The sequence below is a fragment of the Rhinatrema bivittatum genome, chromosome 10 (genome assembly GCF_901001135.1).
Source record: "Rhinatrema bivittatum chromosome 10, aRhiBiv1.1, whole genome shotgun sequence".
Classification (NCBI taxonomy): Eukaryota; Metazoa; Chordata; class Amphibia; order Gymnophiona; family Rhinatrematidae; genus Rhinatrema; species Rhinatrema bivittatum.
The window spans coordinates 64,971,033-64,987,654 of record NC_042624.1 but is presented as its reverse complement, the minus strand read 5'-3'; the positions used below and the strand labels follow the sequence as shown (position 1 = coordinate 64,987,654).

General features: G+C 48.8%; 1 protein-coding gene across 1 annotated transcript in view; it reads left to right on the top strand.

The window, feature by feature from the left end:
* SHCBP1L (SHC binding and spindle associated 1 like) overlaps positions 1–16,622 on the top strand; it is a 385,813-nt gene that overhangs the window by 141,959 nt on the left and 227,232 nt on the right. The window contains exon 7 of the mRNA XM_029617645.1: positions 6,613–6,717. Coding sequence (XP_029473505.1) covers positions 6,613–6,717 — 105 coding nt within the window. The remainder of the gene's footprint in view (positions 1–6,612; positions 6,718–16,622) is intronic.

Genomic DNA, 16,622 nt, shown 5'->3' with positions numbered 1-16,622 from the left:
CTCTCTCTGTTTCCTGTCTTTTAGCCAGTTTGTAATCCACGAAAGGACATTGTCACCTAGCCCATGACTTTTTACTTTTCCTAGAAGCCTCTCATGAGGATCTTTGTCAAACGCTTTCTGAAAATCCAAATACCCTACATCTACTGGTTCACCTTTATCTACATGTTTATTAACTCCTTCAAAAAATTGAAGCAGATTTTGTGAGGCAAGACTTGCTGACTTTGTTCCATTAAACCATGTCTTTCTATATGTTTAGTGATTTTGGTATTTAGAACACTTTCCATTATTTTTTCTGGCACTGAAGTCAGGCTAACCGGTCTGTAGTTTCCCGGGTCTCCCCTCTAGCCCTTTTTAAATATTGGGGTTACATTAGCCACCCTCCAGTCTTCAGGTACAATGGATGATTTTAATGATAAGTTACAAATTTTTACTAATAGGTCTGAAATTTCATTTTTTAGCTCCTTCAGAACCCTGGGGTGTATACCATCCGGTCCAGGTGATTTACTACTCTTCAGTTTGTTAATCAGGCCTCCACATCTTCTAGGTTCACCGTGATTTGGTTCAGTCCATCTGAATCATTACCCATGAAAATCTTCTCTGATACAGATATCTCCCCAACATAATTGGGAAGGAGGGAAACTACATTTCAATGGTGTATGCCATCCCACTTAATGGAGGATGACAATTTTAAAAATTATTTACATGATAAATGGAAGATTTTGCACATTGTAATGCTCAACATTTTTTTATTTAGATTTTTATAGTCCGCTTTTCGCACTTTTTTCAGCACTTAGAGCGGATTACGTTCAGGCACTGTAGGTATTTCCCTATCCCCAGTGGTCTTACAATCTAATAGGGTTAGTTTTCAAATCGTGTTATGGTGTTTTTGCATGCGTTAACATGTTTCAGAGAGAGAGAGAGAAATATTACATCTCTTATATAATGATTTTAATGGCTTAACTTCAGATTTCTTTTCTCTCGAGCGAAGTACTAGGCAGGGATGACCCTTTCGCTAATTTTATTTATTTATTTTATTTATGTAAAATAGTGGTATTGCAGGGATTCATTGTGGCTCAAAGGAGGTGAAGACTGCATTATTTGCAGATGTTCTTTTGGTGGCGTATTCTCATCCAATTGAACTCATTACCAAAATTATTAAATATATTGCAGGTTTTCACTTCTTTGTAGGGGTTGCACATTAACCAAGCGATGTCGGTGGCATTAGATATAAGGATGAGGTTGAGGACTAGATGGAACGGGGATTTTCCTTTGCAGTGGGCGGAGGAGGACTTAATATATTTAGGTATTCGTATTCCTCATGATATCTCTCAATTGTATCATGCAAACGTGACTCCTCTGGCTATGATGGAAAAGGTGTTAGAACTGGCAACATTTTCCAATTTCTTGGTATAGAAGGATCCAATTAGTGATAATGATTATCTTGCCCAAAAGGCTCTCTCTACGTGTTACGAACACAACCTTTTTGGGTTTTGCAGCGTGATATAACTGCTTAGAATAAAATGATCTCAGATTTTATATAGAGCTGGAGTAAACCTTATATGAGGATTTCTCGGCTCCAAGTGAGTCTTTGGGATGGTGGTTTAAAACTCCTCAGTTTACGAATGTTCAATGCTACATGTTTGTTTAAGGTGGTAAAAGATTGGTTAGGGGGTCTGAGTACTGTAACAGATATTGAGGTAGATAATAACATGATTCATCCTCTGTCACTGTCATATATTCTTCAAGAAAGACTTCAGAATTACCCCTATTAATAATAATGAAACAATTATTTATACCAGTTCTTAAAGCTTGGAGGTGGGTGAGGACTAAGTATGGTTTACCTATGAGAGTGTCAGTGTTTTTGCCAATTAGAGAAAATGCATCTTTTCATCCAGGATTAGATCAGGGGGATTTTCTTCAATGGGAAGTGTGTGGCCTAAAGACGAGTGGTCAAGTCTTAGTAGAAGCAAGACAGGAGTTTTGACATTTCAGGAATTAAGAGATAAATATAGCCTAATAACGACTTCTATTCGTACTTACAGTTGCATAACTATATTGACTCGGTATTAAGAGGAAATAGTGGTTTTCAGCAGGTTAATTTTGAAACTGATATTTGCCCATTTTCGAGTACTGAAATACTTTCTACATTATATAAAATATGCTGGGTGATTGGAGCTCTGATCCTCTTTCTGAGGATAACTGCCAAATGGTCGTGGACTTGAATGTTACTTTGGAAGAAGAAGATCTTCATTTGGCACTGGGTAGATTGGCAAAACTGGCTGAGAGTGCAGATATGTATGAAATGCAATTTGAGAACGAGAGAGAGATATTTTCTGTCATTTGAAGTGATGAAAGCTAAAAGGAGGAGTTAATGTGTACAATGTACTCTCTACCTAGCTTGATGCTACTTCAGTCAAGCTAGGTAAGAGCATACAGTGTACAAATCAACTCCTCTTTTAGCTTTCATCACTCCAAATGAAAGAAGATCTTCACTGATGTCAACTTTGCTGTTCGCACCTCTGACTGTATATGTAAAAGTGCCCCTTCTTACAGTGGTATAAATCGTAAACTTACATATTGGTCTCCACAAAGGCTCTCTCTCTCTGTCTCCCTGCCTAAACCAGTATTTGCAATAAAAACTAGAGATGTGCAATCGTTTATCACGAATTAGGCAATTGCAACGAAATTGCCTAATTCGTCGTGGTTCAGGGGCCCCGAAACCCGAAAAGGATTTTCCCCGAACTTCGGGGAAACTTCGTTTTTTCGGGTTTGTGTGGGGAGAGGGGCACATTTTTTTTTAAAATTAAAAACCACCCCCAAACATTAAGATTAAGTATAATACAACCACCCTCCCCCCCATCCCGATCCCTCCCAAGACTTACTAACATCCCTGGGGGTCCAGCGCCATTGGTCAGCCCCTGTCATATGGCCATCGGCGCCATCTTGTGCTCATACCATGTGACAGGGGTGACCAATGGCGCCGGTAGCCCCTGTGACATTGTATGGGCAAAGGCTATCGGCGCCATTTTGATTCGTGGCATCCGACGGCACGAGTGCAGATCGCTCCCGGACCCCCACTGGACCCCTAGGGACTTTTGGCCAGCTTGGGGGGGGGCCTCCTGACCCCCCCCCCCCCAAGGCTTGCCAATAATCCCTGGGGGTCCTGCGGGAGTCTGGGAGCAATTTCGTTGTTGATTTTGTATAGCCGGCACGCGCCGAGCCGCGCAGCATACCCCCGTTCCCTCCGAGGCCGCTCCGAAATCGGAGCGGCCTCAGAGGGAACTTCCTTTTGCCCTCCCCTCACCTTCCCCTCCCTTCCCCTACCTAACCCACCCACCCGGCCCTGTCTAAGCCCCCCCCTTACCTTTGTTGGGGGATTTACGCCTCCCAGAGGGAGGCGTAAATCCCCGCGCGCCAGCGGGCCTCTTGCGCGCCGGGACGTGACCTGGGGGCAGGTACGGAGGGCGCGGCCACGCCCCGGACCGCCCCGGGCCGTAGCCACGCCCCCGTACCCGCCCCCAAACGCTGCCGACGCCCCGAAAACGCCGCTGCGCTCAGTCCCGCCCCCGACACGCCCCCCTCCGAAAACCCCGGGACTTACGCGAGTCCCGGGGCTCTGCGCGCGCCGGTAGGCCTATGTAAAATAGGCTCACCGGCGAGCAGGGCTCTGAAAATCCGTCCCTAAGTGAACTTAATAGCAGGTAATGGACTTCTCCTCCAAGAACTTATCCAATCCTTTTTTAAACACAGCTATATTAACTGCACTAACCACATCCTCTGGCAACAAATTCCAGAGTTAATTGTGCGTTGAGTAAAAAAGAACTTTCTCCGATTAGTTTTAAATGTGCCCCATGCTAACTTCATGGAGTGCCCCCTAGTCTTTCTACTATCCAAAAGAGGTAAATAACCGATTCACATCTTACCCGTTCTAGACCTCTCATGATTTTAAACACCTCTATCATATCCCCCCCTCAGTCGTCTCTTCTCCAAGCTGAAAAGTCCTAACCTTTTTAGTCTTCTTCATAGGGGAGTTGTTCCATTCCCCTTATCATTTTGGTAGCCCTTCTCTGTACCTTCTCCATCGCAATTATATCTTTTTTGAGATGCGGCGACCAGAATTGTACACAGTATCAAGGTGCGGGTCTCACCATGGAGCGATAGAGACATTATGACATTTTCAGTTTTATTCACCATTCCCTTTCTAATAATTCCCAACATTCTGTTTGCTTTTTTGACTGCCGCAGCACACCGTACCGATGATTTCAATGTGTTATCCACTATGACACCCTAGATCTCTTTCTTGGGTTGTAGCACCTAATATGGAACCCAACATTGTGTAATTATAGCATGGGTTATTTTTCCCTATATGCATCAACCTTGCACTTATCCACATTAAATTTCATCTGCCATTTGGATGCCCAATTTTCCAGTCTCACAAGGTCTTCCTGTAATTTATCACAATCTGCTTGTGATTTAACTCTTCCCAGACTCACTTTCATAGCAAATGTGACATTTGCATACTAACTGGCGTGCTATTTACCGTGCATGTTACGGCGTTATCGCATGCGTTAGGGTCCTAACATGAAATGATAAATGACCCAGTATTTTTGTTGGCTCTTCTGGATGAATGGGATATATCAGAGACAAATTTGCTTGTGTTTATACAAAAGACAAGTTACATGATAAAAAAGTGTATATTAATACAATGGATATCTGGTGATTCTACTACCTTGGAAATGTGACGTAACCATATGCACAATCTATTACTTATGGAAAGATTAACTATGTTAAAATTATTATAAGAAAAAATAAAAATTTGGGATCAATATCTAAAATCGCTTTTTACTAGAAACTGCAGTATGATTGTAAATGCATTGAGTATATGAAGATCATATTGGGGGGGGGAGGGGTTGTCTTGTAAAAAAAAAAAGAAAATCACTAAATGTAAGTTGTATGAAGAAAAAAACGGGGATGGGGGGGGGGGAATAAGGCTGGGGTTGACCTGAGATGTTCTTTTCGAGGAAGATCTATAATATATAATGGTTAGAAATTTCACTTTTCAATTATAATATCCTACTAATAACGAAGGATGACCGACGTGCCGCAAATGCGCAGTAGAGACCAGCTCTACCGCGCATGTGCGGGTGAGCACGTCAGTCCTGAGCCGAAAAAAATGGTGGGGGCGTCCAGTGGCAGCGGTGGCGTCAGGAGGCAGCGGCGGCGCGGCGTCCGGTGGTAGCGGCGGCGGCGCGGGTGGCAGCGGCGGGTGGCCAGCGGCGGCGGCGTTGTCGGAGGCAGCGGCGGCGTTGAGTTGCAGCAGCGGCGGCGTCGGTGGTAGCGGCGGCGGCGGGTGGCAGCGGCGGCGTTGGGTGGCTAGCAGCGGCGGCGGCGGCGTCCGGTGGCAGTGGATGGCAGCAGCGGTTGGCAAGCGCGTCGGGTGGCAGCGGCAGCGAGGGAGGAGAGAGAGAGGGAGGGACTGACAGAGAGAGGGAGGGACTGAGGGAGAGGGGAGGAGAGAGAGGGAGTGGGACTGAGTGAGAGGGGGACTGAGTGATGAGAGAGAGGGGAGAAGAGAGAGGGGGAGAGAGAGAGGGAGGGAGTGGGACGAGATAGAGGGGGGAGGGAGGAGTGGGATGGAGAGAGGGAGTGGGACTGAGAGAGGGAGGGAGTGGGACAGAGAGGGAGGGAGGGAGTGGGACAGAGAGAGGAGTGGGGGAGAGGGAGGAGTGGGACTGAGGGGGAGGGGAGGGCGTGGGACGAGGGAGGGAGAGTGAGTGGGACTGAGTGTGAGTGAGAGAGGGAGCGGGGAAGTGAGTGTGAGAGGAGAGGGAGGAGTGGGTAGAGGAGGGAGGTAGGGGGTGGTGAAGAGTGAGGGGAGAGAGAATGAGGGGGAGGTGAGATACGAGGGATGTAGCCCGTTTTAACGGGCTTAACGGCTTGTTACTAACATAATACAGAGTTGTATTTATTAACTTTTAAAAGGAAATCTTATGTTGACAGAGATGCCTCCAGATTGTACAGAGATCCTATGATATTAACTTGTGGTTAGCTAGGTTAGTCAAGCTTTTTAGATTCTTGTGGCCTGAATGTTACGCTTTGTGATGTAGTGTCACCTGGCTAGTGTTACGGCAATATGGTTATCCAATTTGACATCTTGTCAAAAAAAATCACTAAATAATGTAAGCTGTGAAAAAGAAAATGTGAACCACAAACATAATTAAATTTAATTAAGATGTTGGTTATTTGACATCTGAAGAGAAGTATCTTGGTCTTTCAGTTACGCGATTCTCATGGTTTTGTGTTAAATTTGAGAAACCGTTCGGTTACGGCAAACATTCATGAAATATGTGGGGGCTGAGTGATTAAAGAATGCAATCCAGTTTAATGTAAAAGAATTCTGTGTCTATATTTCTGAAAGTAGAGCATTTAGGACCATGAATATTTTGTGATACAGTACATTCCTGACATATCTCTCATGTGTGAGGGCATTGTTCAGTATCTGTTAATATTTGTAACAGATTGAGTGTCAGGCTTAAAAGACATGTATAGCTTTGTGAAAGCTTTATGTAAAAATAATTTTATTGATTTTTTTTTTTTTTTCATTTAAATCAGAGCTTATGGACCTTTTTCCCAAGAATATTGAGACGGAAGAAGGGGGAAAGAGAGTTTGGAAAAGTTGTAACTCATATTGTAGCAAAAATGATGACACCAGACATGGTAAGACATAGGAATGGTACTTTTTAACTCTATATATGTAGTACCAGTTTCCTACATAGCTATCACTTTATAATGTAGGTTGTTTGAGTAAAGATCTTTAATCCAAGTTTACAAAGCTTTCACATTATAAAAATTACCAGGCACACTTTTAAAATGGTATCATGGTTTTATTGCAAAAGGGATGGCATATTTGTCTTAGAAAACACAGAGGCATATAATGATGAGAGAAAGAGAGCAAACAAAGAAGAGGACAACAAATGGCGAAGCAAGAGTTTTGAGACACTATTGATTGGTCTGTTCTCCTTTCAGTCATTATGGGGCTTGGTGGAGCAAGGTCAGTGCTTCCATTCGACAAACTAGGTAGTTGACTAGAGTGCCATAATTATGGGGGCAGCAAAATCATGCTAACACGAGGCCCAAATGAGCTCTGTGCCAGAGCTAGTGCCATCAAGGAAGGGCATGCTGTGCTGGAGATGCTGCCAATAGATAAGTAGGGGGAAGGGGAGCATGATTGAAAGTTCCCCTAGGACACCAAATATTTTTGGACAAGCCCTGCTGTTAAGGAATAGATATGTGGAACTAAACTTCAATGTATTTGTCAATTAGAAATTTCTATGCAATTGTCTTCTTCTATTGATCGATAAATGCTATTGTGACTTCCACTATTAGTATAATTGGTTGCTTACACTTATACCAATATTAGATCAGAAGGTACTGAGTACAATTGCATTTATTCTCTTAAAGTTTATTAGATTATCCCAGGACAAGCAGGATGATAGTCCTCACATATGGGTGACATCATCAGATGGAGCTCTGGTACGGAAAACTTCTGTCAAAAGTTTCTAGAAACTTTTGGCTGGCACACAGCCTACTGAGCATGCTCAGCATGCCATGATATTCTCAGGCACAGGGGTCTCCCTTCAGTCTTATTTTTACCGCTCTGCAGTAAGCATAGCGGTTAGGAGCTCTGTGAGAAATTCTAACACTTTTTCCTTACGGAAACACTTATTTACTTCAAAAACACTTTTCCCTGCACGGGTCTCCCTTCGCGTGCGTTTATTCGACGCTCGGTGAGAACTATGCCCTGTCTTTTTTCGGTCTGTTCCTGTCACCTCCCTGGCCTGCCAACCGACTGTGGCCTTCCCTCTCCCTACATTTTCAGTTAGCCACACATAGCCTGCGAGTGTTCCTCTGTGACACTCTGCCTGGTTATTAGCGCTAGTGGGACAGGGACTTCCACGGTTTCCGTTGCCGCCAGGGCCCCTGTCTATTTCAGATCCTTCGATTTCCTCGGTACCCTCGCACAGTCGATGTCCCCATTGCTACCGTCGGTACCCCCTTCAGACCATCTTGGATTCTTAGATGCCATCGGTATCCCTCCCCCCGCGGTACTCTGATGCCATCGTCCCTGCATCGTTCCTATCCGTGCCACCCATGTTTCCTGTACGTACCAAGATCAGTCCAGACGGTGGGTTATGTCCCCGTCCAGCAGATGGAGTCAGACAAAAAACTCGAGGAGGGGGAGGTCCTATATAACCTTCCTGCCTCTACCTCAGACTTCAGTATCGTCTGACTCCAGCAGATGTGAGCAGGGGACGTTTTGTCCCCAGCACTTGAGTTTAGGTTTCTAGGCTCTCTGGAGGGATCAATCGGAAAAAAAAAAAAAAAAAAGTAAAGGGAACTGAGACGGAAGGAGAGGTCGCAGGAGCAGGCTTCCTTGCTGCCAGGCCGGGGGTTTTTTTTTTTTTCTTCCCCTTCCTCTCTCAGCTTGTTTCCCCCCCCCCTTGCTGTCGGCTTCTGGGGTAAGTCTTCCTGTTTTGTTTTTCTTTACAGCTTGTTTCCCGCCGGATCATTAGGGGGTGCACGCTAGTGGGGCTAGCCACTCCCCCTCCCCCCCCCCCTTCGCTTGCTCCCTCGCTCCCGACCAGCGGCCTCGCAACGTTCCATTCCCCGGGACTGCCAGCTGCTGGGAGGTGTGTTTTCCCCGGTGGCTCCTTCCGGTCGGTGGGGGGGGGGCCTAGATCCGTGAGCGCGAGGGCCAGCCCAGAGGACATGCCGGCTTGGAGCCGCGTCTTTTTCCGCCGCTACTTCCCCCCCCCCCCCCCCCCCCCCCCCCCCCCCCCCCCCCCCCCCCATTGCCGGGAGATGCCGAGAGCTCCTTGCTCCGCCTGCGGTCGGCAGGGGAGCCGGCTCTTGCGGGAGGGGCTTTGTACTAGCTGCCGGCCGAAGAGGGCCGCTCGCTCCTGGGGGATGGCGCACGCCCGCGGGAGGACCGCCGCGCGCAAGCGGCAGGCCCGGTCCCCTGAGTGCGGAGACGGCGGCCATCTTGCTTTCGGAGGAGGAAGCCAGCACTTCAGAGCAGAATCCTGGGGACCCGGTCTTGGCTAGGCCGGTTATGGAGCAGGGAGCTGCCTCGGGGGGGCCCCCCCGGGGCGGGCCTACCCCCGTTTTCGCCGGAATTTGTGGTGCTGATGCACCAGGCTTTCCTGCAGAGCAGGAACTTCCCACCCTCCTTGTTCATGGGGCCCTTTCCCCCGAAGCTGGCACGCTCGGGCCCCTCCCTCGGGAGCTACAGCCACAAGGCAGCGCCCAGCCATCCTCCCTGATGCTGGGACCCCCGGGGGTTATGGAGGACTGGGCCCCCCAGGGGGAGACCCTTCCCTGGCGGGGGATGATCCCACTCTGGCGTCCCAGGTGGAGGGCGACGATCCAAGGGTTCTCCGCATTTTTCAAGCAGCGGAGTTGGATGACCTTATCCCCTACATCTTACAGGAGATGGACATCGATCCCCCCCCCCCGGAGTCCGTGGGAGAGGACCCCGGGTCGAAGAAGGGAGACCCGCTTCTGGCAGGGCTCAAGCCTCATTCCAAGGCTTTCCCAACGCATCCCACCTTCTTACAGTTGATTTCCCGGGAGTGGGATACGCTGGAGGCCTCGCTCCGGGTTGGCAGGGCGATGGAGAAACTCTACCCCCTCCCGGAAGACTTTCTCGAGCTACTAAAAGTACCGGCCGTGGATTCCGCCGTCTCGGCTGTCACAAAGAGTACCACGATCCCAGTTACGGGCGGCACCACTTTAAGGGATCTCCAGGACAGAAAGCTGGAGGTATACCTCAAGAGAGTCTTCGAGGTCTCAGCGCTGGGAAATTGAGCGGCCATCTGTAGCTCCCTGGCGCAGCGAGTGGGCCTTCGTTGGGTACAGCAGCTCCTCACCTCCCAAACCCTGCCACCCGCGGAGGCCCTGCAGGCGGATCAGCTTGAGGCGGTGATGGCATACGGGGCGGACGCTTTATACGACCTTCTCCGGGTCTTGTCGCGCTCCATGGGTAGCGGCAGTTTTCGGCCCCGTCGTCTCCTGTGGCTCCGCAATTGGTCGGCAGATGCCTCATCTATAGCTCGCCTAGGGTCGCTTCCTTTTAAGGCAAATTCCTCTTCGGAGAAGGCCTGGACCAAATCATCAAGTCCCTCAATGAGAATGTGGTACATAAGCTACCGGAGGATAGGCCTCGCGCTCGAGGCCCTTGGGGCCATCCGCAAGGAATAGATACCGGAATCAGCGCCGGGCACGTACGGCGAGACAGCAACAGCAATCTCCCCGGGACCGTCCTTTCGCTCACAGCACTGGAACCGGCCCTTTCGGGGGTGCAGGCCAGGCAGGGAGGGCAGAGGCTCGGGTCCTTCCTCGAAGACATCCCAATGACACCAGGCGGGCCACGATCCGACCCCCACGGATAGGGGGCCGGATTGCTCTATTCTACAAAGAGTGGCTCCGTATCACGACGGATCAATGGGTCCTGGATACTCTAAAGCACGGCTACGCGTTGGATTTTGCCCGAATGCCCAGGGACAGGTTCCTGTTTTCTCCTTGCGGGTCCCTTCTCAAGAGAAGGGCAGTCTGCCAAACACTCGAACGCCTTGGGGCGTTGGGGGCAATAACTCCAGTCCCCGCCTCCGAACTGGGCAGAGGTCACTACTCCATCTACTTCGTGGTGCCAAAGAAGGAGGGCACCTTCCGTCCCATACTGGATCTCAAGACAGTAAACAGGTCCCTCCAGGTCCCGCACTTCCGCATGGAAACCCTCCGGTCAGTGCTGGCCGCGGTCCACCCGGGGGAATTCCTCGCCTCATTGGACCTCACGGAAGCGTACCTCCACATCCCGATTCATCGGGATTACCAACGCTATCTTCGCTTCAAGGTCCTGGGGCAGCATTTTCAGTTCTGAGCCCTCCCCTTCGGTTTGGCAACGGTTCCACGTGTGTTTACCAAGGTTATGGTAGTGGTGGCAGCGGATCTTCGCAGGGAAGGAGATCCTGTTACACCCGTATCTGGACGACTGGCTCATCCGAGCAAAATCACTGCCCCAGGCCCTCCGGGCGGTGGACCGGGTAGTACAATGCTTGCGGGCCCTGGGATGGATAATCAACTTTGGCAAGAGCAACCTTACGCCATCCCAGTCGCTGGATCTTTTGGGCGCACACTTCAACACAAAAGTGGGCAAGGCGTTCCTTCGCCCAGAGCGAGCCCAGGCACTACGACAGCAGGTGCGTTGCTTCGCATCACTCCCAGGACCCACGGCATGGGATTACTTGCAAGTCCTGGGAACCATGGCTTCCACGATCGACCTGGTCCCATGGGCCTTTGCGCACCTCCGGCCTCTCCAGTGGTCTCTGTTGTCCCGGTGGAACCCGGCGTCCCGGGACTTCCAGGCAGTACTTCCCAATCCCGCGCCGGCTCGCCTCAGCCTCAGCTGGTGGTTGGCTCCTCACCACCTGGCTCGGGGTGTTTCGCTGGAGGGTACCGGAGTGGATAGTGGTTACCACAGATGCCAGCCTGTCGGGCTGGGGGGCGGTGTGTGGATCCAGCCCCTTTTTCTCAATGCCTCTCTCACTAGGGCGAGAGGGTTTTCCACTCCTTGGACTGTAAGAGTGCATTTGCATTTTATCTAAACCGCACTACACTCCATAGGAATTACACCTAACTCTTTCCTTCTTTGACAAAAGACAAGCTGCGAGTTCCAGTGGGCAAATAGACTCTCTCCAACTGACTAGCAGACTGTATCGAATTCTCCTATGATGCCCCAGGCCTTCCTCTCTAGGGGTGAGTGCAAGCACATTCTATAACGGCAATGACATCATCAGTACCACACTATCATTCAGTATCAATTGCCGACATTTGCTAGGCTGCGAAATGGAGCTATCTTCACACATTTGCTGCCCCTACTACTTATCAATGAAAGTCTGTCAAGACGCTGCCTTTGGCCAACCTGTCTTGAAAAGCTTTCTTCCACTATGATCCCAAACTCCTTCCACAACCACCTGCTGTGATGTAGGCTGCCTCATCATTGCCAATAGCACCCCAATTATTATGCCTCCGCACGAGTTGTCTGCTATTGGCCTGTTGTAATAAGAGTCAGCCTGTAGCTGGCTAATCACCCATATGTGAGGTATATCATCCTGCTTGTCCTGGGATAAAGCAAAATTGCTTACCTGTAATAGGTGTTATCCCAGGACAGCAGGATGTAGTCCTCACGAAACCCACCCACCACCCTGCGGAGTTGGGTCCGCATACGTTTCTTATTTTATTTGATTTTTCGCTCGCACTTTTTGCTACAAACGAAACTGAAGGGAGACCCCTGTGGACACAGGGGTCATGGCATGCTGGGCATGCTCAGTGCACTCATTGTGCCAGTCAAAGCTTTTTAGAAACTTTGACAAAGTTTTCTGTGATAGGGCTCCGTCGGTGACGTCACCCATATGTGAGGACTACATCCTGCTGTCCTGGGATAACACCTATTACAGGTAAGCAATTTTGCTTTCTTAAGAAACCACATAGTCTATCCCATGCCTTTTTAAAGTCCCTTACAGACTTCTTCCTCACCATCTCTCTGGAAGGGCATTCCAAATGTCTACCACTCTCTCCGTGAAGAACCATTTTCTGACATTCAGTTTGAGTTTAACTCCCTGGAGTTTCATATTGTGACACCCTTGTTCTCATTGTATCTTTCAAGTAGAAGGTTTGTTTTTAGTTGTAAATTGTTTATATCTTTCATGTATCTGAAAATCTGTATCATGTCCCCTCTGTGCCTCCTCTCTTCCAGGGTGTACATATTTAGGGCCTTCAGCCTATCCTCATAGGTCATATGATGTCATAGGAAGTGATAATCGGGTTCCTCCGCAATCTCTTGTCGCCTCTAGTTACCCGCTGCCATCAAGGGTAGTCATCTTTGCGACTGTGGATTTTCGGTTCCATTTGTAGCTGTTCCATTCCCGGGTAACCCGCATTATGTAATATTTTTGCAGCTTCCAGTAAAGTTTTAACTCTATACTGTTCCCCTTTCAAAATAAAGCTCATCCCGAAAGGGAAAAGCCAGCGATATCGCACGTTATCCTCCCTTAAGGCATCCGTAATAGGCTTCAGTGCTTGTCGTCTCCGAATAGTGGTGGGCGCCAAATCCGCAAAAATCATTATGGCTGCTCCCTGCCACTGCCACGTGGCCTGTTTCCGGGCAATGCCAGCCAATTCGTCTTTTATTTCTTTATTTTTTGTTTTTTTTATACCGATCTTCCTACATTAGATGCAAATCAAACCGGTTTACAAAGAACAAAAAACTTGCCTGACGGCATTACATGGAACAATGAACATTTAAGCAACTTTAAGTAACAGACAAAGAGAAGAAAAACTAAGTATACAATTTAAATTACATAGTAATCAAGGTAAATATCGCAAAGTCATGGAAACAGGCGAGTATGTCCTTTGGTTTGTTTCCAATTCGGGGTCCCATCACTCTATGAGCTCTGTCTATCCGAATTTCTTTAGTAGGAATGTCTCCAGTCGGCACCGCTGCTGAAGCTAGCAGCATCTCGCATATGTGCCGAACCCCCACCGCGCAGTCCTGATTGTCTGGCGATTCCGGTATACCCCGAAATCGTAGATTGTGGCGTTGCGAGTGGTTCTCTAAGTCTTCTAATTTATCGCTAAGGCGTTCTATTTCAGTGTTAGCATGCGATTGCTGTTCCTGATGGGCTTTTATTTGCTCACTCTGTGCGTCGACACGCGTTTCCAACTCAAAAAGCCGGCGGCCATGTTCTGCAATCTCACCTTTAAGGTCCTTGATGGATTGCATAATGTCCTGGGTGTTGTTTACCATTTCGGCTTTAATCTCCGCAAACCATGTTCGCATTTCAGCTTTAGTCGGGGGATCGCCATCATCACTTTGTGTGGGCTGGGCCTCCGTGCCTTCAGCCCCGGCATTTGTATTTCACCGGCCGCCATCATGTCTGCTGCCAGCGATCCCCCCTCGTCGTCCGCCTTCTGGTAAGCAAATTTCTTAAAATCCACTTGCTTTCGCCTCGTAGCCATCGGTAGTGTTATAGAATGTACTTTAGTCCGTTTAGAGATGTGAATGATCAAGGATGGTTTAGATTGTCAGGGATTATTGTAGTGGTCGGAGGAGCTCTCGTTTTATGCAGCCATCCCTTAAGGTGACGTCACTTCCTCCCCTCCCTATTGTTTCTACTCATCGCCCATACTCTTGGGAACTCCTGCAAATTATTTTATCCCAGGACAAGCAGGATGATAGTCCTGACATATGGGTGACTTCATTGACGGAGCCCTATCATGGAAAACTGTCAAAGTTTCTAAAAGGCTTTGACTGGCGCACTGAGCATGCCCAGCATGCCATGATCCCTGTGTCCACATGGATCTCCTTCAGTCTTTTTTTTCCGCGCTGCAGTTAGCATTGCTTCAGGAGCTCTGTGAGAAATTTCTCACAACTTTTCCTCATGGAAACACTTGAAGTTTTACTTCACAAATAATTTTTCCCTACATGGGTCTCCCTTTGCTTACATTTAATCGACACTCGGTGAGTACTATGCCCTGTTTTTCGGTCTGTTCCTGTCACCTCACTAACGTTTTCCTCGGCCTACCAACCGAATTGCAGCCTTCCCTCTTCCTATGTTTTCATCCTTAGTTAGCCCCACAAAGCCTGGGAGTGTCCTCCTGCGACCCTCCACCGGGATATCAGGGCTAGTGGGATAGGGAACATAAGAACCTGCCATACTGGGTCAGACCAAGGGTTCATCAAGCCCAGCATCCTGTTTCCAACAGTGGCCAATCCAGGCCATAAGAACCTGGCAAGTACCCCAAAATCTAAGTCTATTCCATGTTACAGTTGCTAGTAATAGCGGTGGTTTTTATCCAAGGCAACTTAATTAATAGCAGGTAATGGACTTCTCCTCCAAGAACTTATCCAATCCTTTTTTAAACACACATCCACGGTTACCGTTGCCACCAGGGCTGCTGTTGAATCCATGCATCTAGCGATTCCCTCGGTACCTTTGTGCGGTTGATGTCCCCCATCAATACCGTCGGTACCTCCATCCATGCCGTCCTGCCTCTATCGAAGCCATCGATCCCCGCATCGATTTTTTTTTCAGTGCTATCGATGTTCACATCATGGCACTAATTTCTCCTTGAATTCCATTAATGCCATTGATGCTCACTTCGGTGCCATCGATGCCTGGGTTGTCTCCATTGATGTCTTTGACGCCTGGGTCGGTTCCATCGATGCCCGGGTCAATGCCGTAGAGACCGTCAAGGCCTGGGTCATTTCTATCAATGCTGCCATCAATTCTTCGATACCTACACCGATGCCGTCGGTGCCTCCATCACTGTTATCGTTGCTCTGCCCGGGCCATCGAAGTTTCCATTGATGTTTTTGACGATACCCTCGAGGCCACTTTTAATGCCGCTATCGATACCATCAATACTGACATAGCACCTAAACGCAATGCCCTCAACTAAACACAATGCTCCATACTTAACTAAAGCCCCGTATCATCCTACAGCACTAAATAGTGCCAGGAGCAGTGCAGTCATGCTGACAGTCAGTCACCACTCGCCATCCAAGACAGCAAGGGTATGCACCTCGGCGCTGGGGAAAGACCGGGCTGAGCACCGTGGCAGTCATCATCGCCGGCACGGTGACTGTCCGCCACAGACACAATCCAGAACATCGGTGCTATCCTACTCTGTGCTGGCGCATGACCTGACCGAGCAACATCGCTACTGCCATCTCCACTGTTCCGCACAGTGGTGGCAGTCCTTGGTGCTGAGAATGACCGGGCCGAGCTCAAAGGGATTCTGCACTAGCATCAGGGTACATTGAGCCAGTTGCGAAACGGGCCCGGGTTCATGAGTCATGTGCTCGTCTGCTCCCGAGGTGCCGAGGCATTCCCCCACAGACACCGGTGCGGGGTTCTGAGCCACCACAAAATAATGTGGAGGTGCTAGACACGCCTAGCCTGTCTCCTCTGTACCTGCGTTACCATACCAGATTACAGAGTTGAGTCGGACGTTTACGTCCTTCAGGCTGTCCTCGATGCCTCCTGAAATCCACGGAGCCAGCGATCTTCACAGACTCGTCCTTCTGTGATCCACCACGAAGGACGGTAAGTACTCTAATTCCGCTTCAGCAACAATCCCATCGAGACCTGGTTGCTAAATCTGGCCACGTGGTTTCGAAAGGTTCTAGGTCATACTATCTTCCAAGAACCGTGTTAGTGTCACATATCGCTACTGCAAGCTATGTTTGACACAATACCAAGAGAACCTCTCTACCAATAGCCTGGGATTGCATCAAGACATCCTCCCTTTGTCAGCAACAGGACTCCGTACTCGATAATACTCTGGCTTCTGGTTCCTAATTAAGGCACAAAGTCCCAGATGCATTAGCTGATCTGCTGACACAAGATCCAGCAAACACTGCCTCAATTGCAAGTCCACCTCGAGACCTGGCGACAGCTCTCAACGTTTTCTTGCACAGCAGACAGAGATGTGGGTAAGACCTTTACTGCTCACGCTCCCGTGGGAGATTAGCTGATATCCAGATTACATCAGCCCCGCCA